Below are 26,912 nucleotides of genomic sequence, written 5' to 3'. Positions count from 1 at the left end.
GTGAGAAGACCCACCCAGATGTAGGCTGCATTATCCTATACTCTAGGGTCTAAGACTGAATAAAAAAGAGGAAAAGAGCTGAGCACCAGCCATCATCTCTGCTTCCTGACTGCAGATGCAGTGTGACCAGCTGCCTTAAGTTCCTGCAACCGTGACCTTCCCCACCACACAAGGACTGTACCCTTCTACTGTGAACCAAAATAAAACTGCTTCTCTCAATTGCTTTTGTGAGGTCTTTTGTCACAGCTTTGAGAAACCAATCTAACATCCACTCACTTTCTAATGCTTACAGTGCGCTGCAGCTGGGATTATCACCGATGCTCTGCCATGACTATTTTCCTAAAAGGTTTCATTTGCCCAGGGGAAAAGACAACTGACTGCTATTTCTGTCCAGAATTCCTGATAACTCCTGACTTTGTAGTTCCTGGCTAGGTTCATTCCTACCTATCATTTGTTTTTGTCTTTTTCTGTTGAGACAGCCTCACTATATAACCCTTGACCCAGGGTTTTAAAAGAGAACTGGGGATGTATTGATGCCAAGCCTGATACATCATACCCACGCTCTGCTCTGCAAGGTGGGTGTGTGTCTAAGGGAGCTTTTGGTTATGCCTTCCAGCTCTCTCTTACTAGCTTACACTTAGGTGGGTGCTGAGCTGGGCCATTTCCTATGTATATGTGTCTGCATGGTATGAAAGGTAGCAGTAATGAAAGACATTGTATTCCAGCAAATTCATGGTGTACCCCGCTGGGAAACCCATGATAAAAGTCAACCCAGTCAGGACACAGGGTTGTCCAGAAATCCTGGGCAGAAGTCTCTGCTTGACCCCTCTTCCCTACACTTCATTTCTCTGCTCCCTGCTCTTGTCTGACCATGTGCCTCAGCACAAGTCCCAGCATAGGAATGTGCTTCCCCCCCCCCATTCTAGACCCTAGAGGCATTTCTGTGGGTTATAACCCCCTTGGGGATCATATATCAGATACCCTGTATATCAGATAATTACAATTCACAACAGTAGCAAAATTACAGTTATGGAGTAGCAACAAAATAATTTCATGTCACCACAATGTGCAAAACTATTAAAGAGTCACATTAGGAAGGTTGAGAACCACTGCTTAGGTCCTAAAGGCTTCCTTGCACCAGCACAAGTCATGGCACCTGTGCAGAAGCAGACAACCCAGGCTTTATTCAAAGACCAAGAAGTATGGATGCCAGGGAGGGAGGTCAGCCTGGAAAGCCAGGAGACTCCAGTTTATTAGTACTTGGTTTAATAGTACTTGGAGGTCAGCACCGTGCTCACAGAGGCAAAGAATTTGTCTAGAGACAGCTGAACCACTGGGTGAACTCAGCCTAAAGGTGGCAGGAAAGGGTCACCAGCAGGCTCAGGAGCAGCTGCAGAGACAGGAAGTTTCAGACCTTGGCTGTAGACACCTAGACACTGGGCTGAACTTTTTGAAACCACTGTGTTCACTGCTCTGGTCTCAAGGGGCCCTGCGCCCTCCCTGCTCATCCTAGATCCTGCTCCCCACCCCTGAATTCCTCCCACTGCAGCCTCCATCAGGCCCCACCACATACTTTGAAGTTCACAGGTTATACACGCAGCTTGTGGGCCTTCAAGTCGCTTAGAGCATACAGGGCACCGGGCAGGTTATCCAGATGTCTAACTGCGGCGGTCAGGGTGTAACTATTTTATTCACTAAATTGGGTGGGTGTCCATCATCTGGGGAGTCTCTTGGTGCCATTCCAGTTCTTATGGATACTCTGTATTTATATGTCCCTGGAAAACCACACTCGAGCCTTAGTGTCAGAAAATGGGAACAGTCATCTGGGTCCCGGCGCTGGGGACCCACAGCTCAAGAGATGCACCAAAAAGGAAAGATTCTGTGCTTTGGATTTCCCAGAAATACCCGGTGCTGAGGCCAGCCTAGCCTCTCTCTCCCAACAAGCTTACCTACTCTTTTCTCTGGGGTCAGTGTATTGGCAGGTCCTGGACTTGTCCAGCAAAAAAGGACAGGAATCAGAGACTATTTCTGGCACTGTCTGTGTGTCTTCAGAAGTCTAGTTTGTGGTTGTGAGCCTGGCCTAGGTAATGACTGAGCTAAATGTCCAGCCAATAGCCTATTTTTGTTTTTACTTTGCTTTTCATTTGGTATTTTGTGTTACTAAAGATCAAACCTTTGCCTATACAAGATAGGGGACCCATTCTTGAGTTCTATCCCCTGGCCTGTCTTTTTTTTTTTTTTTTTAAATGTGTGTGTGTGTTTGTTTGTTTAAAAGGTGAGTGTGTATATAGCTCTGGGAGTTTTTGTACCTAAGATTTCCCTGCCTCAGATTAGGAAGTAGCTCGGATCCAAATTAGTGTTGCCACAAATTCTTGTTCTGTTTGATCTGTGGCTGTAGATTTAGCTGGTACTGGTCAGGCTTGTTTCTTCACAGCATGGAAAGCCCAGGAAACCTTGTGACAGTATCCATTCCATGTGAACCTTAAGGATCATGAGCCTGAGACATAGCCAGTGGGCAGTAGGTTAAAATCAGGTTTCTGCCACAGTCACGATGGATCTTAGGTAGCCAAAAAAACCTTCAATCCCTCCTTGAAAACCAGTAAAGGCTGGGTTGGAGGTCCCCTCATCTCTTCTACATGACAGCCTTCAGTGCTGCAATCACCTCATCCCAAGCAGTTGAGTCTTTTTTTTTTTTTTTTTTTTTTTTTTGGTTTTTCGAGACAGGGTTTCTCTGCAGCTTTTTTAGAGCCTGTCCTGGAACTAGCTCTTGTAGACCAGGCTGGCCTCGAACTCACAGAGATCCGCCTGCCTCTGCCTCCCGAGTGCTGGGATTAAAGGCGTGCGCCACCACCGCCCGTTTTTTTCTTTCTTTTTTTTTTTTTCTTTTTTTTCCAAGCAGTTGAGTCTTGCACAGAATGCTTTAACCACAGCCTCCCTGGTACCCAAACTCCCCAAAATACACACCCACAAACCCACATACCCTGGGCATGGCTGGGCTGAGCAGGCAGGAGTTCGTGACTGTGAGTTTCTCTGGCACAATGCCCATTGTGTCCTGGACTTCCGTGCTCACGCTCATTGAGCAGTGTCTATAGCTGTGACCTCCATGTATAGATCTAGGCAGGTGACTGCCTTGCAATAAAACCCTGAGCAGAGTCTAGAAAAAGACCAAGAAGCCCAGGTGGAGGGCACAGTTTTTCTGTCCTGACTGCCATTCTCCATCCTGACCACTGCTTCCAAATTACCACACAGAAACTAATATTACTTGTAAATGCTTGGCCAATGGCTCATGTTGTTACTAGCTAACTCTTACATTTAGATTAACCTATCTCTACTAATCTATGTATTGTCACGTGGCTGGTGGCTTTACTTGTCCTCTAGCATGTCTTGCTTTCTGGGCAGCTGGCTGGTGTCTCCTCACTCTGCCCTCCTTCTTCCCTTCTTTCTCAGTTTGACTTTCCAGCCTGACTTCCTGCCCAGCCAGTGGCCTGTCAGCTTTTTATTAACCAATGGCAATAATACATAGTCATAGTGTAGCAAAGGATTGTTCTACAGCACCCAGGGCAGGGTGATGGCTGGGGAACAAGGTTGTTCCTTTATGCTGACCTGTGACCTTTGTACCTGTCACCCCTTTGAGATATGAAAGTTACCATTCTGCAACTGATGCAGCTGAGGCTAAAGGCATGCATTTGTAAGTAGGGGCCATAGATCCTTCAAGGTGGAGATGGCCCGAGGCTCCCCTGATGCCTGGGGACATGTGGAGGTAGAGGCCCTCCAGCTGCAGGTGGTATTCCTGCTACCACCCAGCTCTTTACTCTTTGCAGTGTGTTCCACAGAACCTGTCTTCCTGCTCTAAAGATTGAATCCATTCACTACCTGCCCGTATTTTCTCTGGCAGCTGCAGTTTCTACAGCTTAGAGCACTTCTGCATGCAGGAGGCCCCTCTTCCCACCTCCAACACAGAACACAGACACAGGGTTAAATTAAAATGAAAAGAGTCTCTGTGGAGCCAGGTGTGGTGGGGCAGGCATGCTTTGTAATCCATGTACTGGTGGGTGGGCATAGGGCATGGGGGTGGTTGGAGATGGGACTGGAAACAGAAGAATCGGGAGTTCAAAACCAACCTAGTCTGTATTATGGATCTAAGGCTGGGTTACACGAGACCATTAATCCTATCTAAAAAACAAAAACAAAACAAAGCAAAACAAAAAAACCAAACCACAATACAAGGACCTGCCGTCTTTCACAGGACGTCTATGACTCCAGCTTGGCTGAAATTCCAACCTCTTGAACCTTGCTTTGGGATCCCAGGATACATCCTCAGCGATATTTGGAGACCAGTGCCAAAGTCACAAGGCCTAGGAACTTGTCTAGGGAGGCATGCATCTTTGGGCTGAAGTCTCCAGGATAGTGTCGGGCAAGAGTCACCAGCAGACAGTGGCTGAAGAACTGGATTAGAGAAAGAATCGCCCCGCCTTGTTTTTATCTCTCCCCGACACCCAGACTTGAAGGGACCCTCCTCTGCAGCAGCCACCAGAGCAGCTCAGTCCCGGAACCCACCTGAAAGTTAGCGGGGTCTACGCGGAGCTTGTGAGCATGCAGATCGCTGAGAGCAGAGAGAGAACCAGGCAGGTCGTCCAGGTGGTGGGCAGCGAGAGTCAGTGCATCGGCCACCTTTTGGCCATGGGCTTTAACCTGGCTAGAGCCGGGGCTCAGGTCCAAGTGTGGGAAGTAGGTTTTGGTGGAGGGGAAAGCCATGAAGGTCCTGTGGGAAGACTTGAGTTGGGTGCATCCTGGCCAGGAGGTGTAGAGATCCCACCTTTGCCCCGCCCTCCATTGGAAGGTGAGCCCGAGGGCGCCCGAGTGGGTCCTTACCTCTCCAAGGCCTCGGTCGTGTAGTTTCCAACATTGGTGCTCATCTTTTTCCACAGCGCGAGAACCAGAGAGTGGTCAGTCTGGGACAGAGACATCTTCACTGAGCTGTGGCCTGGGTCCTGGCTTCCCAGCTCTGGGCAAAGATGCTCGGAAACCCAGGGTGCCGCCAGGGGGCGCCGCTGCGTTCCAGCGCGTCAAGGTTCCAGATTTGGGTTCACTTAGACTTTAGACTTTAGACTTTTTAGACTCAAAGGACTTAGAGCCCTTTGTCCCCTTAAGCCCCAAAGCCTCACATTTTAAAGTATTTACTGTATTGACAAAAGTATCTACTATGTATTACCGTATTACAATGGATTTGATGTGTATTTTGGCACTGCCAATATATCCTGCCACCTCAGTCCTTAGGATATTTCATAGGTGTCCCCTTCTCTTTCAGTAGTAGAATGAGATGCTTCCTGGTATAACCCTTCCTCGTGGAGCCCCATCACCTTACTTGGGTCTACCTTATTTTTCATTTAATTTCACATATTTCAATCTACATTTAAAGGAGCTGGAGAGATGTCTCAGCAGTTGAGAGCACTGGCTGTTTTCCAAAAGGACCCAGGTTTGATACCTACCACCTACAGGGCAGCTCACAATTGCTTGTAACTCCAGATCCAGTGGATAGGAAGCCTGTTTCTGTCCTCCGTGTTCTGCAAGTGGTGCACACACATTCATGCAGTCAAAACTCCCATAGGGATAAAATAAAATTAAAAAAATTCAAATCTACATTAAAAAGCCCTTTAAACTGGGTGTGGTGGCAGAGGCACAGGTTAATCCCAGCTCCCGGGAGTGAGAGGTAAAGGGGTCTCTGTGAGTTCAAGACCATCCCGGTCTACATAGGGATTTCAAACCAGCCAGAGCTACATAATGAGATCCTGGCTCTACACTCCCTTCCCCCTCAATGAAATCCCTCTTAATAAATTCCAAATTTATTAAAACTTAAAAATATATTCTTCTTAGAGTTATAATAATTAATGGATGGGAAATAATATATGCCTGGATCCCAGGACAAGTTCCTTTGGGGACAATAACTTTCTGGATGCCTATACTGTGTCTCAATGATGATAGCAAGGGTAGTGATGCACTCACTTGGTGCTGTGTGTCAGTCTGCACTAAAGAGCTATCTCTCTCTGGTGTGTGTGTCTGTGTGTGAATATGCCCTACCTCCCAAGTTCTGGGATTGCAGGCATGTGCCACAAAGCCCTGTGTATTCCAACTATCTTTGGTGTGTACACAAAGCCCTGTGTATTCTAGCTATCTTTGATGTGTACAAGTCAGTGATCTTGTGTTCATTTGCAATGTTATGCAGTCATCCCTTATACCCAGTTCCTGAATTTTTCCTCACCTAAATAGAGTCTCCAGCCCCCTAGCCTTAGTTATCCAACCCTTCCTAAAGCCCCTGCCCACCGGGAGGGTGCTTGCTGTCCCTATAGAGTTTCTTACTTTTGATATTTTACAAACATAAAATCATGTGCTGTGTGGTCTTTCCTCCACTGCTTCTTCTGCTCAACCTGTTTTTCCTCTCCTCCCTCTGCTGCAGGCCATGATCAACAATTTTTTTTATTTCACTCACATAATATATGAAATTTACTCTTTGGTGTCCATCGCTGAAGAATATTCTACTGTGAAGTAAATGAGTGCAAAGCCAGTCCCAAAGACTGGATCTTCAGCTCTTGACGGTCCTCAGGCATGACTGTCCGGAGTGTGGGCATGAGGTGCACATCTACACAGACTTGTCTGGTGTCTGCAGTGGCATTGTTCACCCCCCCCCCCCCAGTTTCATTCTTGTTTCTGATCTTCAAAGGGAGTCTAGGGGGTGGGTGAATGAGGATTCAATATCACTCTGAAAAAAGGGAGGACTGGAGCAGTCACTTGTTAGGGAGTCCTGGAAATTCTGGTGGTGTGTGTGTGTGTATGTGTGTAATGAAAGGTAGCAGTAGGGAAGGACATTCTAGTCCAGCAAATTTATGTTGAACCTGGTGGGAAACCCAGGGTAAGAGTAACCCAGCTATGGACTGCAGAACAAGAGGTTATCCAGAGAATCTGCTTGACCCCTCTTCCCTCCACTTCTCCTTCTTTTTCCTCCCTACTCTAGTCTGGCATTCGCCTCAGCACAGGGGACCCGAGTCCCAGGCTGGGCATATGACCTCCCCAGGATTCCCTGTGTCAGTCGGGGAACCTTTGAGGATGCATACAACCCAGGCACACAGGCTTCTTCCTACTTAGACTTTATTCAAAGACCAAGAGGTACAGGTGCAAGGGAGGGGAGACTGCCTGTCCAGAAGGCAAGCCTGGCAGGAGACGCCCTGAAGCTCCAGGTTAACGGTACTTGGAGGTCAGCACGGTGCTCACAGAGGCAAAGAATTTGTCCAGAGAGGCATGCACTGCAGGGGTGAAGTCGGCAGGAATGTGGTTGGCCAGGGTCACCTGCAGGCAGTGGCTCAGGAGCTGTGGAGACAGGAAGTTTCAGACCATGGAGTAGACACTTAGTTGTCTTGTCTTGAGGGGCCTCAGGCCTTCCTGGCTTGTCCCAGATGGTGCCCCCCCCCCCACCTCCTATCAACCACCCTCCCTGTCACCGCCATTCTGCCCCAGCCCATACCTTGAAGTTGACAGGGTCCACACGCAGCTTGTGGGCGTGCAGGTCGCTCAGAGCAGACAGGGCACCGGGCAGGTCATCCAGGTGTTCAACTGCTTTGGTCAGGGCATCGGCAACTTTCTTACCATGGCCCTTGACCTGGGCAGAGCCGTGGCTCACATCAAAGTGAGGGAAGTAGGTCTTGGTGGTGGGGTATACCGCGAACATCCTGTAGGAAGAAGGTGGTGGGAGGAGTTGAAGTTACAGGAAAGCACAGTTAAGGGCTGTCCGCACCGTGTCTGCTTTGTATTCTGTGGTCCTTACAGAGCAGAGGCCCTGGTCTCACCTCTCTAGGGCCTCGGCGCCATACTCAGCAGCGTGGCCGCCAATCTTGCCCCAGGCAGTCTTGATATTGGTCTTGTCGTTCCCGGAGAGCACCATGATGAATTCCTTCCTGTATCTGTCAGAATCAGGAGTGTGTTGAACTTGCAGCTGCTGCTTCTATATACCTGTGGTGCCTGGGACACACCCTCGGGGCGGACCTCATTGGCTGACTAGGGTGGTTTACTGCAGAGCAAGGAAGGCAGGGGGCACCCTGGGTTGGGGAGATAGCAATAGGCTTCTACTGCCTGTAGGGAATCCTAATCACCCCTTGGGGTGCTCCTTGGTAACTTCCTTTGCCTTCAATGATGGGTGTTTGGGAAAGAGGTAAAGGTCCCAAAGCCTTGTGCAGAGAAGCCAGTTGCTCAGACCAGCCTGAGCAGTGCCCATCCCTCCACCTTGCTCTGGGTCCCAGCTTCTCACTCTCCTTCCTAACCCACATACTCCCTGCTCTGTCCCATACTCTTCTTCTGTGAACAAGAAGGGTAGATTCTGGGGACTCACTGAGGAACCCTCTCCCTGTATTTTCTCCCTCCTCCTTCTCGTCCCTTTGTCTACTCTCTCCTCTCCTGGCTCCTCCTTTCTTTTTTTTATCCCTCTCTCTCCTTTTCCTCCTTTTGTGTGGATAGGTTTTGCTGTGATGCCCGGGCTGACCTGGAATCCTCTGGCTCAAGTCAACCCCCTGGTCAGCCTTCTAAGTGCAGGGAACTGCAGGAGCAGGCACCAGACTCTCTGACTTGCATCTCAGCTGCCCAGGGCTCCCATGGATGCAAAGGAAAGATACTGAGAGGTGATTTTGGTGTTGCACATGGGGAAACCTCGGGTCCTAGCAGGCTGAGGCAGGAGGCTTGCTTGAGCCCAGGAATTCAAGGTCAGTCTCTGCAAAGGGAGACCCCATCTTCCTAATACAAGCAAACAGTAGCAAAGAAGCTGAGGGTGTAACCGGATGGCAGAATGTTTACCCAGGCTGAAGAAGGTTCTGGATTCAGTTCTAGCACTGCAAAAATAAATGTATGATAACACAGAGCATGAAGCGTAGCCAAGTGAACTCCTGGGCTCAGTTCCAACTTTTTTGACTTGGGGTGAGGGTGACTGAGCATAGGGACTGACTTTCTACTGGAATAACAGTAAACTACCTGTGAAGTGTAAATGGCTGTCTATTTCTTCTTTTTTTCTCATTCTTTCTGATTTTCTATCTTCCCCCCTTGCTTTATCATTTCTGTTTTCCCATGTGTGAGTGTGTATGTGTGTGTTTCTGAACAAGTGTTTTGTGGTGATCTTTGTTTTGTGCTTAAGGGGGTATGGGTCAAATGATATTACAAGGAGGTGGCAAGTATTATTAAGACTTCCTGGGAGCTGGAGAGGTGGCTCAGAGGTTAAGAGAACTGACTGCTGTTCCGGAGGTCCTGAGTTCAATTCCCAGCAACCACATGATGGCTCACACCCATCTATAATGAGATCTGGTGCCCAGAACACTATATACATAATAAATAAATTTAAAAATAAATAAATAAATCTTTAAAAAAAATACTTCCTTCTCTGTCTCCTGAGAGGAGTTCTTGAAGGCTAGTCTTCCCCTGGACATCTCTGCAACTCTTTCTCTTGCTATCCTCCCCCAGTACAGGTACAGAAAGATCCTGGGTCAAAGCAGTATGTCCGTGCTTCTGTGGACATGTCAGGGACACAAACCGCTCAAGTGTACACACATCTTGTTCAGACCCAGAGGTGCGGGTGTGGACAGGCATGAGGGCCTGGTGCTGCAGCTCTGAGGGTTCCAGTGTTTGGAGGTCAGCACTGTACTCACAGGAGCAAAAAGCTGTGGGTGTTGCTGTCCTGACCCAAGCCTTAGATTCAGATGCTTCCTCCTCTTTCCTGCTCCCCTTCCTCCAGACAGGTGTCCAGGAGATGGAGGGTCCCATTCCCTGGGGCACAGAAGTTCAGCCTTTGGCAGAACTGCCCCATGGCATGCTTCCTACTCTTTCCCAAGCTGCACCCTTTCCTTGCTCTGGCCCAGCTACAGGCACAGCTTTGTCCTGGCTCTGAGGACAAGAAAGATAAGATGCTGGGGACTTAGAGGCATAAGGGATTCTTAACCCTTGATGGTGGGGTGCCCCTCTGTAGGTAGTTTCAGTCTCCCCTCCCTGAGATCCTCAAAGGGTAAATCTTAGTCTTAGGGAGCATGGAAAGAGCCAAATTCCTCTATTCTTTTCTCCTTTCTCCTTCTCTGCCATTTTTCTTCTCTCCTTCCCCCTCCCTCCCATTCTTCTTCTCTTTATCTTTCCTCCCTTCTCCACCCTCCTTCCTCCCTTCTCTCTTCTTTCCTCTCTTCATCCCTACTTCCCTCTAAATGTGTCTTTGTTTAGACTTAATGAAGACAGTAGGCTCAGTCCAAAACTTTCTTCAGCCTTTCTCTGGGTGGAGAGATACAACCTAGACTGTCTCCCATTGATAACACAGCAGGGTGTGAATGCTTTGATGGACATTAGCTTATTTCCTAGGTGTTTTCCTACCTATGAATAAAAATGAGGGCTGGAGAGATGGCTCAGCATTGAAGAGCACTGACTGCTGCTCCGGAGGACCCAGGTTCAATTCCCAGCACCATTGTGACAGCTCACATCTGTCTGTAATTTTAGTACCAGGGAACCTGCCACCATCACACAGACATTTAGGCAAAACACTAATGTACATAAATTAATATTGAATACATTAGTTTTAATAAAATTTAAATGAGTTGGCTGTGAGTGAATGGAGTCCACAAGGGAGAGGAAGAAAGAAGTCCCCAGGAGCCGTCCTTGCCCAGAAGACCTTGCATATGGTACCTGCCACCATCCTGATAGCTGTATCTAGCGCAACATGCACTGGCTCGTTCAAGGAAAGACCTGGCAAGCTGGTCAAGTTCCAGAACGTGGTAGCCAGGCAGGCTGTCATAGAGGCCAGACTGGAGCCAGTGGCCTTAGACTAATGGCAGGAGAGTTTCTGGCTGCTGCTAACAGCCAGGGAAGCAGAAGTAAGGGAAATTCCTCCAGGGAGGCTTCTGTAGGGAGACCAGTGCTCAGACTACCTTCAGAGCAACTCATCTGGCTGCGATGCTGGTCTCTCTGCTAGACTACAGTACTCAGACCATCCTTCCCCAGCCTGTGTTTGCACAGAGCAAGTCAAGGATGGAGTACATGAACATAAACTCAGTGTTCTCATTTGATTTGATTTTTCTTTGTTTGTTTTTTGTTTTTTAAGATAGGTTTTCTCTGTATAACAGCCCTAGCTGTCCTTAAACCAGCTCTTGTAGTCCAGGCTGGCCTCGAACTCACAGAGATCTGCCTGCCTCTGCCTCCTGAGTGCAGGATTAAAGGCATATGCCACTACCTCCAGGCATTATGTTTGTTATTTTAAGACAGGGTCTTACTGTCCTGGAACTTGCCCTGTAGACCAGACTGGCCTTGAACTAACAGAAATCTCTCTTCATTTGCTTGTGGAGTGCTTTGATTAAGACCATGTAACACCACAGCAGTCCCACATACTCGCTTTGCCTAAGAGTTCTGTCTTGTTATTTGTTCCTGTATTGCTTTTTAAAAAATATTTATTTATTTATTATGTATACAATATTCTGTCTGCATGTGTGCCTGTAGGCCAGAAGAGAGCACCAGACCCCATTACAGATGGTTGTGAGCCACCATGTGGTTGCTGGGAATTGAACTCAGGACCTTTGGAAGAGCAGCCAGTGCTCTTAACCTCTGAGCCATCTCTCCAGCCCCTTGTATTGCTTTTTACTATATTTTAGAGACTTATTTATTTTTTGTTTTACTTATTATTATTTTATGTGCATTAGTGTTTTTCTATATGTGTTAGATTCCCCAGACCTAGAATTACAGAAAATTGTGTGCTGTCATGTGGGTGCTGGGAATTGATTCCAGGTTCTGGAAGAGCAGCCAGTGCCCTCAACCACTGAGACCTCAACAGCCCCTAGAGATTTATTTTTATTTAACTAAAAAATATATATAGGCAAAGCTAGGCAATAGTGGCATATGCCTTTAATTCCAGCACTTGGGAGGAAAAGAGAGGGGGATCTCTGAGTTTGAGGCCAGCCTAATACAGAGCAAGCTCCAGGACAGGCCCCAAAGCTACACAGAGAAACCCTGTCTCGAAACACCAAAAAGAAAAACAAATGTATATAGTCGAGTGTGTTACTTTGTATGTAATTGGCCCCCATAATCTCATAGGAAGTGGCACTGTTAGGAGGTGTGGCTTTGTTGGAAGAGGCATGGCCTTGTGCTGTGGAAGGAGTGTATCACTGTAGGAGCACGCTTTGAGGTTTCCTGTGTTCAGGATACTGCCTAGAGTCTCACTCCACTTCCTGTTGCCATCTGATCAGTTGTAACCAGAACCACATCTGCTTGCACATTGCATACTCCCTGCCCTGATGATAATGGCCTGAACAACTGAGCTGTAAGAAGGCCACCCCAAACAAAAAAAAAAATTTTTTTAACGAGTTGCCATGGTCATAGCGTCTCTTCACAGCAACAGAAAGCCTAAGATGGCCGAGGTGTGGAGGTGCAAGGGTTAAAGTTCAGCCCACTGGAGGCAGAGGCAAGCAGATCTCAGTAAGTTCAAGGCCAGTCTACAAACTGAGTTCCAGGACAGCCAGGCAGTTACAGAGAGAAATCCTATCCTATATATGAGGCTGAATATTTGACTCAGCTGTTTAGAGCAGTCCTTGCTCTTGCTGAGGTCTTGGGTTCAGTTTCTGACACCTGTATGGTGGCTCATAACCATCTGTAACTACAGTTCCAGGGGATCTGATACCCTCTCTGACCATGGTCACCAGGCACAAATGTGGTACACAGATGTGTCCATGCAGGCAAAACATTCATACTCATAAAAACATTAAAAATAGGGCTGGAGAGATGGCTCAGCCGTTAAGAGCATTGCCTGCTCTTCCAAAGGTCCTGAGTTCAATTCCCAGCAACCACATGGTGGCTCACAACCATCTGTAATGAGGTCTGGTGCCCTCTTCTGGCCTTCAGGCATACACACAGACAGAACATTGTATGCATAATAAATAAATAAATAAATGTAAAAAAAATTAAAAATATTTTGAAAGTTTTCTTTTCCTTGAGACTGGGTTTCTCAGTGTAACAGATTGACGGTACTGGAACTTACTTCAGATTGGCCTGGAACTCAGAGAACCTCCTGCCTCAGACTCCAAAGTGCTGGGATTAAAGTTATGTGCACCATCACCCATCATTTAAATTATCTTTTTAATTATTTTTATTCCTGTATATATTTCTTTTTTTAAATATTTATTTATTTATTATGTATACAATATTCTATATATGTATCTATGCCTGCAGGCCAGAAGAGGGCACCATACCCCATTTACAGATGGTTGTGAGCCACCATGTGGTTGCTGGGAATTGAACTCAGGACCTTTGAAAGAGCAGGCAATGCTCTTAACCTCTGAGCCATCTCTCCAGACCTCCTGTATATATTTCTATGTGCCTGTGTGTAGTGTCCATGGAAGCCAGAGGCCTCAGATCTCCTTTTTATCATTATTTATTTTTATTTCCTGTGCACTGGTGGTTTTGCCTGCATGTATGTCTGTTTACGGGTGTTGCATCCCCCGGAATTGTTGTTACAGACAGATGTGAGCTGCCATGTGGGTCTGGGAATTGATCCCATGTCCTTTGAAAGAGCATCCAGGAGTGCAGTGGAGTTCCATCTGGACTGAACCTCCACCTGGAGATAGATGAAGAAAATGACTGAGCCCTACATTGGAGCACCGGACTGAGCTCCCAAGGTCCTGATGAGGAGCAGAAGGAGGGAGAACATGAGAAAGAAAGTCAGGACCGTGAGGGGTGCGTTCACCCATGGAGACGGTGGGACAGAACTAATGGGAGATCACCAACTCCAGTTGGAATGGGACTGATGGAACATGAGACCAAACCAGACTCTCTGAATGTGGCTGAAGGTGGAGGCTGACTGAGAAGCCAAGGACAATGGTGCTGGTCTTTGATTCTTCTGCATGGACGGGCTCTGTGGGAGCCTTCTCAGCTTGGTTGATCACCTTCCTGGACCTGGGGGGAGTTGGGAGGACCTTGGTCTTAACATAGAGTAGGGAACCTGGATGGCTCCTTGGCCTGGAGGGGGGGTATGGGTGGAGGGGAGGGGAGGGAAGGGGGAGGAGGAGGGGAGGAGATGAAAATTTTTAAATATAAAAAATAAACCATATAAAAAAAGAAAGAGCATCCAGTGCTGTTATCCACCGAGCTATCTCTCTAACCCATCAAATCTCATTCCAATTAGGCTTTCAGGTTCTCGAGAGCTTCCTGATGTGGATCCTGAGAATCTGCCTGGGTCCTGGGTAGGAGCAGAACATGTTCATAGTTGCGAACCCATCACTCCAGCCTTATTTATTTCTTTCTTTCCTTACTTTGAATTTGGCAAGGCCTCACCATGAGCCTTCACTGACCTGGTGCCCGCTATGTAGATCAGGCTGGTTTTGAACTTACATATATCCACCTGACTCAGTCGCCAGAACACCGAGGTTAAAAGTGTATTCTACTGTACATCACCCTGTGTATTTGTATTTGTTTTTTTTGTTATTGTTCATTTGTTTAAAAATTTGTAATAGCCAGAGTTGCAGAGATAGCTCAGCATTTAGGAGTATTAACTGCTTTCCACAGGACCTGGAAACTCATATAGCAATTCACAGCCATCTGTAACTCCAGTTGCAGGAGATCCAACCCCCTCTTCATGCTCCAAGGACACTGCCTGCCCATGATATGCAATTGACATACAAAACACCGCACAAGTCAAAAACAAAACAAAACTCTATCATCAATCCATCTATCTATCAATCTATCGATCTATAGATATAGCTGGGCATAGAGGCACACACCTCGAATTCTAGTGCTGGAAAACAGAGACAGGTGGGTGTCTATGAGTTCGAAGCCAGCCTGGTCTATATGGTGAGTTCCAGGTCAGCAAGAGCTAATTCTATGAAATAGGTATCAGTCTAAGTGTTCGTCTGCGCACATGTGAAAGCAGACGCCTATGGAGTTCAGAGGGGGCATAGGATCGATGCCTTTGAAGCTGGAGTTATAGGTGGCTATTGACCAGCTGATGCTCAATTCTGGGAGCTGAACCCAGGTCCTCTGCAACCGCTGTACATGCACCTCACTGCTGAACTGTCTCTCCAACGCCCTCTCCTGCTATTTTGACTCCGTGATTATCTAAGTGAGTTTGGGCTACAGACACAGAACTGTATCTATGTGTAGATGAGTTCAGACACTTGCCGACTTTAGATGAATGCGGTCGTAGTAATTCCCCACTGCTGGTTAGGAGTCTCAGTTAACTGTATGTTATTCACTAAACTGGGTGGGTGTCCATCATCTGGGGAGTTTCTTGGTGACGTTCCAGTTCCTATGGATACTCTGTATTTATATGTCCCTGGAAAACCACACTCGAGCCTTAGTGTCAGAAAATGGGAACAGTCATCTGGGTCCCGGCGCTGGGGACCCACAGCTCAAGAGATGCACCAAAAAGGAAAGATTCTGTGCTTTGGATTTCCCAGAAATACCCGGTGCTGAGGCCAGCCTAGCCTCTCTCTCCCAACAAGCTTACCTACTCTTTTCTCTGGGGTCAGTGTATTGGCAGGTCCTGGACTTGTCCAGCAAAAAAGGGCAGGAATCAGAGACTATTTCTGGCACTGTGTGTGTGTCTTCAGAAGTCTAGTTTGTGGTTGTGAGCCTGGCCTAGGTAATGACTGAGCTAAATGTCCAGCCAATAGCCTATTTTTGTTTTTACTTTGCTTTTCGTTTGGTATTTCGTGTTACTAAAGATCAAACCTTTGCCTGTGCAAGATAGAGGCACCATTTCTGAGTTCTATCCCCCAGGCCTGTCCGTGTGTGTATGTGTGTGTGTGTGTGTGTGTGTGTGTGTTGGTTTGTTTCTGTTTTAAAGGTGAGTGTGTATATAGCTCTGGGAGTTTTTGTACCTAAGATTTCCCTGACTCATGTTAGGGAATAGCTCGAATCAAATGTTTTGGTCTGTGGCTGTAGATTTAGCTGGTACTGGTAAGTCTTGTTTCTTCACAGCATACAAAGTCCTAGGATTTGCCACTGTGACCTGAGTGGCAAGGAAACCTGTGACAGCATCAGTTCCATGTGAACCTGAAGGACCACGAGCCAGGGGCCAATGATCTTCATACGTAGCCTCATGTCAGAGTGCCCAAGGCTATGGCACAAGATATGGAAGGGTTTCTGCTGGCCTGGCACCAGAGAGTTAGCAAGCACTGCCCCCCTTTACCGCCCCTACCTGTGTGTGTATGTCAGCCGCTAGCCATAACCCTGCCATACCTGGCCTAGCTATGGAGTTAGCACCTAGCCCTAATCCACCCTGTGTGTTGCAGATGTGAATCTTGTCGTAGAGTTTCCCATGGATACAAAGCCCATGAAAATCTTGGTTGGGGCAATGGTCAAAATGGTGTTACCTCCTGAATCAGGTAGTTGCACTAAACATTGTAATTTTGGAATCTTCATTCAGATATTTTGAGCATATGGGCATCTTATGGCTAACGTGTAAATATAGGGAAAAATAAAAATGCCATGGGCCTGAGGGAAAGCTTCAGTCCACCGAGGCTGGGACTCCTGAGCCCGCAAAGGCTCAAAGTGTCTGAGTCTTCATTTCAAGGACCCACATGAACCCACACATGTGCTGCAACATCCACGACACATGGATGTCCAGGTTAGGAAAATATGACCCTTTTCTTCTTCCTGGCGCCTGGTGGATGGGAGAGCTCCAGAATTGTGCTAGGAAGTGTCACTCTGGGTGCCAGTTCCAATGCTTCTGTTTTGGTCCTTCCCAGACACCCTAGAAACAGTGCTTCCTCAGCCCCCTGCATCTACCTGGCCCAGGTGGTCTCAGGTATAACTACCCATTATGTGTCCCTTGTTTGTTCTTTATGTAGTTTCCCCCATGTAACAGAATGCTTTGGGAGATGAAGTCACTGTTTCTTCTGTTTGTTAATTCAGGAAAGAGTTTGCCTTATGTCCAATAAGAAGACTGACCAATGGATGTTCCTTAGCCTGAGACGTAGCCAGTGGGCAGTAGGTTAAAATCAGGTTTCTGCCACAGTCACGATGGATCTTAGGTAGCCAAAAAAAACTTCAATCCCTCTTTGAAAACCAGTGAAGGCCGGGTTGGAGGTCCCCTCATCTCTTCTACATGACAGGCTTCAGTGCTGCAATCACCTCATCCCAAGCAGTTGAGTCTTGCACAGAATGCTTTAACCACAGCCTCCCTGGTACCCAAACTCCCCAAAATACACACCCACAAACCCACATACCCTGGGCATGGCTGGGTTGAGCAGGCAGGAGTTCGTGACTGTGAGTTTCTCTGGCACAATGCCCATTGTGTCCTGGACTTCCGTGCTCGCCCTCATTGAGCAGCGTCTATAGCTGTGACCTCCATGTATAGATCTAGGCAGGTGACTGCCTTGCAATAAAACCCTGAGCAGAGTCTAGAAAAAGACCAGAAGCCCAGGTGGAGGGCACAGTTTTTCTGTCCTGACTGCCATTCTCCATCCTGACCACTGCTTCCAAATTACCACACAGAAACTAATATTACTTGTAAATGCTTGGCCAATGGCTCATGTTGTTACTAGCTAACTCTTACATTTAGATTAACCTATCTCTACTAATCTATGTATTGTCACGTGGCTGGTGGCTTTACTTGTCCTCTAGCATGTCTTGCTTTCTGGGCAGCTGGCTGGTGTCTCCTCACTCTGCCCTCCTTCTTCCCTTCTTTCTCAGTTTGACTTTCCAGCCTGACTTCCTGCCCAGCCAGTGGCCTGTCAGCTTTTTATTAACCAATGGCAATAATACATAGTCATAGTGTAGCAAAGGATTGTTCCACAGCACCCAGGGCAGGGTGATGGCCAGGGAACAAGGTTGTTCCTTTATGCTGACCTGTGACCTTTGTACCTGTCACCCCTTTGAGATATGAAAGTTACCATTCTGCAACTGATGCAGCTGAGGCTAAAGGCATGCATTTGTAAGTAGGGGCCATAGATCCTTCAAGGTGGAGATGGCCCGAGGCTCCCCTGATGCCTGGGGACATGTGGAGGTAGAGGCCCTCCAGCTGCAGGTGGTATTCCTGCTACCACCCAGCTCTTTACTCTTTGCAGTGTGTTCCACAGAACCTGTCTTCCTGCTCTAAAGATTGAATCCATTCACTACCTGCCCGTATTTTCTCTGGCAGCTGCAGTTTCTACAGCTTAGAGCACTTCTGCATGCAGGAGGCCCCTCTTCCCACCTCCAACACAGAACACAGACACAGGGTTAAATTAAAATGAAAAGAGTCTCTGTGGAGCCAGGTGTGGTGGGGCAGGCATGCTTTGTAATCCATGTACTGGTGGGTGGGCATAGGGCATGGGGGTGGTTGGAGATGGGACTGGAAACAGAAGAATCGGGAGTTCAAAACCAACCTAGTCTGTATTATGGATCTAAGGCTGGGTTACACGAGACCATTAATCCTATCAAAAAACAAAAACAAAACAAAGCAAAACAAAACAAAACAAAACAAAAAACCAAACCACAATACAAGGACCTGCCGTCTTTCACAGGACGTCTATGACTCCAGCTTGGCTGAAATTCCAACCTCTTGAACCTTGCTTTGGGATCCCAGGATACATCCTCAGCGATATTTGGAGACCAGTGCCAAAGTCACAAGGCCTAGGAACTTGTCTAGGGAGGCATGCATCTTTGGGCTGAAGTCTCCAGGATAGTGTCGGGCAAGAGTCACCAGCAGACAGTGGCTGAAGAACTGGATTAGAGAAAGAATCGCCCCGCCTTGTTTTTATCTCTCCCCGACACCCAGACTTGAAGGGACCCTCCTCTGCAGCAGCCACCAGAGCAGCTCAGTCCCGGAACCCACCTGAAAGTTAGCGGGGTCTACGCGGAGCTTGTGAGCATGCAGATCGCTGAGAGCAGAGAGAGAACCAGGCAGGTCGTCCAGGTGGTGGGCAGCGAGAGTCAGTGCATCGGCCACCTTTTGGCCATGGGCTTTAACCTGGCTAGAGCCGGGGCTCAGGTCCAAGTGTGGGAAGTAGGTTTTGGTGGAGGGGAAAGCCATGAAGGTCCTGTGGGAAAACTGAGTTGGGTGCATCCAGGCCGGGATGTGTAGAGAGCCCGCCTTTGTCCCTCTGTCCATTGGAAGGTGAGCCCGAGGGCGCCCGAGTGGGTTCTTACCTCTCCAAGGCCTCGGTCGTGTAGATTCCAACATTGGTGCTCATCTTTTTCCACAGCGCGAGAACCAGAGCGCAATCAGTCTGGGACAGAGACATCTTCACTGAGCTGTGGCCTGGTCCTGGCTTCCCAGTTCTGGGCAAAGATGCTCGGAAACCCAGGGTGCCGCCAGGGGGCGCCGCTGCGTTTCAGCTCGCCTAGGTGCTGGGTTTATCTTGGACTTATAGCCGTTTGTCCCCCTGAGCACCAAAGCTCTATGGACAAAAGTATCTAATATATACTGCCGTATTACAATTTATGTGTATTTTGGCTCTGCCAATTTATCCTGCTTCCTGAGTCCTTAGGATATTTCATAGGTGTCTGTCCTTTTCTTATTCAGTAGTGAAAAGGATTTCTTCTTGACATAACTCTCCCTCAAGTCTCATAGCCTTAACTGGATCTGTCTTAGTTTTCCCCTAGAGCATGTCTCTTTTTATTAAATTTCATATAGTTCAATCTACATTTAAAGGGGCTGGAGAGATGTCTCAGCAGTTGAGAGCACTGGCTGTTTTCCCAGAGGACCCAGGTTTGATACCTACCACCTACAGGGCAGCTCACAATTGCGTGTAACTCCAGATCCAGTGGACATGAAGCCTGTTTCTATCCTCTGCGGTCTGCAAGTGGTGCGCACACATTCATGCAGTCACAACGCCCATAGGGATAAAATAAAATTAAAAAATTCAAATCTACATTAAAAAGCCCTTTAAACTGGGTGTGGTAGCAGAGGCACAGGTTGATCCCAGCTCCCAGGAGTGAGAGGTAAAGGGGTCACTGTGAGTTCAAGACCATCCCGGTCTACATAAGGATTTCAGACCAGCCAGAGCTACATAATGAGATCCTGGCTCTACACTCCCTTCCCCCTCAATGCAATCCCTTTTAATAAATTCCAAATTTATTAAAACTTAAAAATATATTCTTCTTAGAGTTATAATAATTAGTGGATGAGAAGTAATATATTCCTGGATCCCAGGACACGTTCCTTTGGGGACAATAACTTTCTGGATGCCTATACTGTGTCTCAATGATGATAGCAAGGGTAGTGATGCACTCACTTGGTGCTGTGTGTCAGTTTGCACTAAAGAGCTATCTCTCTCTGGTGTGTGTGTCTGTGTGTGAATATGCCCTACCTCCCAAGTTCTGGGATTGCAGGCATGTGCCACAAAGCCCTGTGTATTCTAGCTATCTTTGATGTGTACAAGTCAGTGATCTTATGTTCATTTGCAGTGTTATTCAGTCATCCCTTATACCCAGTTCCTGAATTTTTCCTCACCTAAATAGAGCCTCCAGCCCCCTAGCCTTAGTTATCCAACCCTTCCTAAAGCCCCTGCCCACCGGGAGGGTGCTTGCTGTCCCTATAGATTTTCTCACTTTGATATTTTACAAACATAAAATCATGTGCTGTGTGGTCTTTCCTCCACTGCTTCTTCTGCTCAACCTGTTTTTCCTCTCCTCCCTCTTCTGCAGGCCATGATCAACAATTTTTTTTATTTCACTCACATAATATATGAAATTTACTCTTTGGTGTCCATCGCTGAAGAATATTCTACTGTGAAGTAAATGAGTGCCAAGCCAGTCCCAAAGACTGGATCTTCAGCTCTTGACGGTCCTCAGGCATGACTGTCCGGAGTGTGGGCATGAGGTGCACACCTACACAGACTTGTCTGGTGTCTGCAGTGGCATTGTTCACCCCCCAGTTTCATTCTTGTTTCTGATCTTCAAAGGGAGTCTAGGGGGTGGGTGAATGAGGATTCAATATCACTCTGAAAAAAGGGAGGACTGGAGCAGTCACCTGTTGGGGAGTCCTAGAAATTCTGGTGGTGTGTGTATGTGTGTGTGTGTTGTGTGTAATGAAAGGTAGAAGTAGTGAAAGATATCCTAGTATAGCAAATTCATGTTGAACCTGGTGGGAAATCCAGGGTAAGAGTAACCCAGCTATGGACTGCAGAACAAGAGGTTGTCCAGAGACTCTGCTTGACCCCTCTTCCCTCCACTTCTCCTTTTTTTTCCTCCCTACTCTAGTCTGGCATTCTGCCTCAGCACAGGGGACCCGAGTCCCAGGCTGGGCATATGACCTCCCCAGGATTCCCCGTGTCAGTCGGGGAACCTTTGCGGATGCATACAACCCAGGCACACAGGCTTCTTCCTACTTAGACTTTATTCAAAGACCAAGAGGTACAGGTGCAAGGGAGGGGAGACTGCCTGTCCAGAAGGCAAGCCTGGCAGGAGACGCCCTGAAGCTCCAGGTTAACGGTACTTGGAGGTCAGCACGGTGCTCACAGAGGCAAGGAATTTGTCCAGAGAGGCATGCACTGCAGGGGTGAAGTCGCCAGGAATGTGGTTGGCCAGGGTCACCAGCAGGCAGTGGCTCAGGAGCTGTGGAGACAGGAAGTTTCAGACCATGGAGTAGACACCTAGTTGTCTTGTCTCGAGGGGCCCCAGGCCTTCCTGGCTTGTCCCAGATGGTGCTCAGCACCTCCCATCAGCGCCTCCTCTCCCCTCCCTCCCCCCGCCGCCACTCAGCCCCAGCCAATACCTTGAAGTTGACAGGGTCCACACGCAGCTTGTGGGCGTGCAGGTCGCTCAGAGCAGACAGGGCACCGGGCAGGTCATCCAGGTGTCCAACTGCGGAGGTCAGGGCATCGGCGACTTTCTTGCCATGGCCCTTGACCTGGGCAGAGCCGTGGCTCACATCAAAGTGAGGGAAGTAGGTCTTGGTGGTGGGGTATACCAGGAACATCCTGTGGGAAGAAGGTGGAGGGAGGAGTTGAAGTCACAGGAAAGCACAGTTAAGGGCTGTCCACTGTGCACAGTGTCTGCTTTGGATTCCATGGCCCTTACAGAGCAGAGGTCTCACCTCTCTAGGGCCTCGGCGCCATACTCAGCAGCGTGGCCGCCAATCTTGCCCCAGGCAGTCTTGATGTTGGTCTTGTCGTCCCCAGAGAGCACCATGGTGATTCCTTTCTGAGTCTTTCAGAAGCAGAAGTGTGTTGGACCTGCAGCAAGCAGCACTTAAATACCTGCTGTGTCTGGGACACACCCTTGGGGCAGACCTCATTGGCTGACTAGGGTGGTTCACTGCAGAGCAAGGCAGGCAGGGGGCGCCCGGGGTTGGGGAGATAGCAATAGGCTTCCACTGCCTGTAGAAAATCCTGATCATGCCCTGGGGTGCTTCTTGATCATTTCCTTTGTCTTCAAAGATGGGTGTTTAAGAAACAATTAGGGTCCCAAAGCCTTGTGCAGAGAAGGCACTTGCTCAGACCAGCCTGAGCAGTGCCCATCCCTCCACCTTACTCTCCTTCCTAACCCACACACTCCCTGCTCTGGGAACAAGAAGGGTAGATGCTGGGCACCCACAGAGGAACCCTCTCCCTGTATTTTCTCCCTCCTTCCTCTCTCGTCCCTTTGTCTACTCTCTCCTCTCCTGGCTCCTCCTTTCTTTTTTTTATCCCTCTCTTTCCTTTTCCTCCTTTTGTGTGGATAGGTTTTGCTGTGATGCCCGGGCTGACCTGGAATCCTCTGGCTCAAGTCAACCCCCTGGTCAGCCTTCTAAGTGCAGGGAACTGCAGGAGCAGGCACCAGACTCTCTGACTTGCATCTCAGCTGCCCAGGGCTCCCATGGATGCAAAGGAAAGATACTGAGAGGTGATTTTGGTGTTGCACATGGGGAAACCTCGGGTCCTAGCAGGCTGAGGCAGGAGGCTTGCTTGAGCCCAGGAATTCAAGGTCAGTCTCTGCAAAGGGAGACCCCATCTTCCTAATACAAGCAAACAGTAGCAAAGAAGCTGGGGGTGTAACCGGATGGCAGAATGTTTACCCAGGCTGAAGAAGGTTCTGGATTCAGTCCCAGCACTGCAAAAATAAATGTATGATAACACAGAGCATGAGGCTGTGTCCAATTGAAACTCCTGGGCTCAGTTCCAACTTTTTTGACTTGGGGTGAGGGTGACTGAGCATAGGGACTGACTTCCTACTGGAATAACACAAAAATGTCTGTGAAGTCTAAATGGCTGTCCGTATCGCCTCTCCTCTCCTCTCCTCTCCTCTCCTCTCCTCTCCTCTCCTCTCCTCTCCTCTCCTCTCCTCTCCTCTCCTCTCCTCTCCTCTCCTCTCCTCTCCTTCCCTCCCCTCCTCTTTTCTCCTCTCCTCTTCTCTCTCTTTCTTCATTCCCTTCTTTCTTGCTCTCATTTCTTTCTTCTCCTCCCGTTTCTATTTTTCCCTTCTGATTTGAGACAGGTGGCCATGCAGCCCAGGTCTTTATAGCTCACACACGTTGCTGAGACCGGATGAGTACTTTCTTTTCTGTGCTTCCACCTATCTTGATTGTATGACCTCCTTGCTTGCACTTCTCAAATTTTGGGGTTACAGTTTGCACCAAAACACCTAGCTTAGTTATTTTTTTTTCAAGCTGAGCCTGTCCTTGAGTTAGTTACTCCCCCGCCTCAGTCTCCACAGTAGCTGGGACCACTCCCCTAAGGATGTGTTCTGCTGTGATCTGTGTTGTATGTTTAGCTGCTGTTGGTCAATGACATATCAAAGGAGACAGCACATCCCAGAACCTTCCTTCTCAGTCCCCCGAGACAACCACCCTCGGAAGGCTGGCTTTTCCCAGGCTTTGGGAACGGTTCCAGGGCCCTTCTCTCTGGATGCTCACACTGGCTCCCCTCCCCCATTGCAGCTTCAGAAAAGTCCTTGGCCGCTGCTGACATGTCAGTGACAGAGAGAACCCGGACGCATAGGTTGCCACCCAGACAGATTTTATTTGGACCAGGGCATGCAGGTGTGGAATGGAAGGAGAGCGAAGAGAACAGGGGTCGGTCCCCAAGGTTCTGATTTAGCCATATCTGGAGGCTTGCTCCTGGCTACAAGTCTCAAAAGCTGTCCAGAACAAAGAGCCATCTCTAAAGTGATTTTAGCTCGGTAGAGGGTAGTGTCATCAGATGTCATAGAAAGAGCTACTATAGATCATTTGTCATAGAGGCAGGGGAGAGCCCCCAACTTCATTTTCTGGAACCTTTGGGGTTGGTTTCATGTTTTGAGACCTCTGCCCCTTTATCTTTCTGAGCCCTGCCTGTTTGCTGACTTTGAAGTTGGCCTGGGACACACACAGCTCAGTTCACTCAGGACTGCCAGGAGACTGGAGAAGTTGTTCATTTGGTCCACTGCACGGCTCAGCACATGGGCTATCTTCTTGCCTCAGGTCTTGACCCAGACAGAGTCAGTGTTCTGGGTGTGGTCAGGGCAGTGGGTCTTGAGGGAGTTAGTGGGCAGCCTGTGAAGAGAAGCCGTGGTAGTGGGTAAAGAGGATTGGGAACGGCTGGGGAAAGTTCAGTTAGAGACTGTAAATAGGACTGAGGGGTGGCTTTCGCTGTTCAACCTGGAAGTTAGAGCCGGGGAGAGGGTAGGAGAGTCCTCATCTCTCCAGGGTCTCCTAATGATAATCAGCCTTATGTTTTTTAACCTTGACCCAGGTAGCCCCGATGTTGGTCGCTTTATCATCAACAGAGAGAACCATGGTGGGTTCTTTCTGAGTCCTTGTCTGAGCCAGAACTGCTGGATCTGGCGAGCACTGTGCATTTGTGTGGTGTTGAGGAGACGGGTGAGGTACTGTACTGTGGATGGGTGTGAGTGCAGCCAGGCTCTGCAGTGAGCGCATTCATCTGAGCGGGCTCTTTTCTGGGAGGGCTTAGGGCTCTGCTCTCAGGGCTGCTTTAAGTCTTGCAGTACTGTGCGGGCAGAGACCAGGCTCTACATGCTGTAAATTGTGTCTTGCGGTTCTTGCACAGTTTCAAGAAGCTGCTAAATGCACAACCCATCCTTTATGGGGCCCAGACTGAGACTGGCTTGGGAAGAGGAGTCCAATATTTACAGTTTCAAATTACATTTATGTATTTGTTTTCTTGTTTACTGTGTGTGTACGTGCACATGTGCCATGACACACACGTGGAAGTCAGAGAACAACACGTGCGAGTCGTCCTTTCCTCCGACCATTGGGTCTTGGGGATTTAATGTGGGTCCTCAGGCTTCATGGCAAGTGCTTTGACTGGCTGATCCATTCCCCGGTTGGGCTATCTTCTATGCTATATCTTATCATATTTTCCTAAGGACTAAAGCTGTTCCATGTTCATGTAGCAGTGGGGAGGGGGATGTTAACTTCCCCTCCTCTCTTTGCTCAACTAGTGCTCAGGAAATTCAGGGTACAAACAGGCCCTCAGCACCAGCTACTGGAGGAGCTCAGGCAACCATGGATAGAGCATTCCTTTTCAGATCTGGCATTGTGCTGGACCAGGTCAAGTGCTCCCTACACTATGGGATATCATCCTGGAGACCACATGCATTCAGTTTTTACAAAGCTCCAGAATCGCCAGGCAGTGGTGGCACATGCCTTTAATTCCAGCACTTGAGAGGCAGAGATAGGCAGACAGTTTGAGACCAGCCTGTCCACACAGTGAGTTCCAGGACAGCCTCCAAAACTACAGAGAAACCCTGTCTCGAAAAACCAAAATCAATCAAACAAACAAAAAACCCCAAAAGCCCCAACCCCAGAGCTTCAGAATCTTGCTCTCTTTAACTTTTGTTCTTTGCCAACAAACCAAAGAAGCCCTGTAATCTTTGGCCCTCTGCCAACATGGGAATGTTGAAGCAGCTTGTAGAAAGGAGCCATGAAATTTAAGTACCCCAGATGGGGTGGAGAGCTACTGTTTCGTGTCCACCATGAGCTATGATCTCAAAATAATTTGAAAAACCTAGTAAGTTCCTGGCTGTCTGCCTGATAGCTCAGGCATGCACAGATTCAACCAGCTTGTCGATGTGATCTCTCTCTGCCACATTGTGGCCACCAACAATGGCCAACTCTCCTCACGCTATGAAGTTCAGAGAAGGAGGTCACCTGTTTCGGGTCTAGGACTGTAGCAGGGAGAGCATGCTAGGAAGGAGCCAGAGTGGAAATGGACAGAAGTGAAGCCTGGGCCAGGCGGGCTTTACCAGGGATCAGGCTATGGCTTGATCTCAGGGGCTTGGCTCTGTTTGTTGGTATTCATTTGCAAAAGACCAGGGGATTTGCTGCTGGAAGTACCAACAAAGGAGGAGATGAAGGAGGAATGAATCCGTGAGAAAATGCAGATCTGCTTTGGGAACGGTGTGACTAGCCTTGGTGCCAGATTTGACTTGAGAAAGAATACACTCCCTTGCCCACTTCCAATCTCTCTCTCTCTCTCTCTCTCTCTCTCTCTCTCTCTCTCTCTCTCTCTCTCTCTCTCTCTCTCTCCCCAAAGCAGAATGGATATTTAAGAATTCTAGGAGACTCTCTCTTTGAGGGATGCTGAACTTCTTTGTCCTGTAACAGAGATGTAACCAGTCTAGTTCTCAAAATTGTCACATGGCGTTTTGAAGTCTCACTTAGTAGATATGCCCAGACTGAGGCCAGCGACTTATACGGTGAACTCACCCTGCAGATGGGAGGCCGGTACCACTTCAAACACTGAATTAGCAGATTTGGGAAGAGGGACGGGTCAGCCATTCAGCCACAGTAACTCCTGTTGAACACACCCAGCTGTGCTCTGGACCCTTAGATAGGCCAGATTAGCTGATAAATTGATAGGGTCCACCACCGGAAGCGCCAGAACCTGTCAGATCTGCGCACGGGTGGTCCAGATGGTGCAGAGTACTAACAGGGAGCATGCTCAACCTGAGACTTAGCACCCTCCTGACAGGCATTTAGTTGTGGGGAAATCTTGGTGTTGGGGTACAGCGTGAATAGC

General features: G+C 48.3%; 4 protein-coding genes across 4 annotated transcripts; all 4 read right to left on the bottom strand.

The window, feature by feature from the left end:
• Positions 1-4,305: 4,305 nt before the first annotated feature.
• LOC119811966 (hemoglobin subunit theta-1-like) lies at positions 4,306-4,967 on the bottom strand. The gene is made up of 3 exons (XM_038326230.1): positions 4,873-4,967; positions 4,558-4,762; positions 4,306-4,446 (listed from the first exon to the last, which is right to left on the bottom strand). The coding sequence occupies exons 1-3, from the start codon at positions 4,965-4,967 to the stop codon at positions 4,318-4,320; spliced, it is 429 nt and encodes a 142-aa protein (XP_038182158.1). The 3' UTR covers positions 4,306-4,317.
• Positions 4,968-7,126: 2,159 nt separating this feature from the next.
• Positions 7,127-7,997, bottom strand: LOC119811797 (hemoglobin subunit alpha-like). Its single transcript, XM_038325846.1, has 3 exons — positions 7,839-7,997; positions 7,517-7,721; positions 7,127-7,362 (listed from the first exon to the last, which is right to left on the bottom strand). Exons 1-3 carry the CDS (start codon positions 7,931-7,933, stop codon positions 7,234-7,236), a joined length of 429 nt encoding a protein of 142 aa, XP_038181774.1. The 5' UTR covers positions 7,934-7,997; the 3' UTR covers positions 7,127-7,233.
• Positions 7,998-18,511: 10,514 nt separating this feature from the next.
• Positions 18,512-19,226, bottom strand: LOC119811962 (hemoglobin subunit theta-1-like). The gene is made up of 3 exons (XM_038326224.1): positions 19,120-19,226; positions 18,806-19,010; positions 18,512-18,694 (listed from the first exon to the last, which is right to left on the bottom strand). The coding sequence occupies exons 1-3, from the start codon at positions 19,212-19,214 to the stop codon at positions 18,566-18,568; spliced, it is 429 nt and encodes a 142-aa protein (XP_038182152.1). The 5' UTR covers positions 19,215-19,226; the 3' UTR covers positions 18,512-18,565.
• Positions 19,227-21,292: 2,066 nt separating this feature from the next.
• LOC119811777 (hemoglobin subunit alpha) lies at positions 21,293-22,148 on the bottom strand. Its single transcript, XM_038325790.1, has 3 exons — positions 22,010-22,148; positions 21,689-21,893; positions 21,293-21,528 (listed from the first exon to the last, which is right to left on the bottom strand). Exons 1-3 carry the CDS (start codon positions 22,102-22,104, stop codon positions 21,400-21,402), a joined length of 429 nt encoding a protein of 142 aa, XP_038181718.1. The 5' UTR covers positions 22,105-22,148; the 3' UTR covers positions 21,293-21,399.
• Positions 22,149-26,912: the final 4,764 nt, after the last annotated feature.

The sequence above is a fragment of the Arvicola amphibius genome, chromosome 4 (assembly GCF_903992535.2).
Source record: "Arvicola amphibius chromosome 4, mArvAmp1.2, whole genome shotgun sequence".
Lineage (NCBI taxonomy): Eukaryota > Metazoa > Chordata > Mammalia > Rodentia > Cricetidae > Arvicola > Arvicola amphibius.
This window is presented reverse-complemented; position numbering and strand designations above follow the sequence as displayed.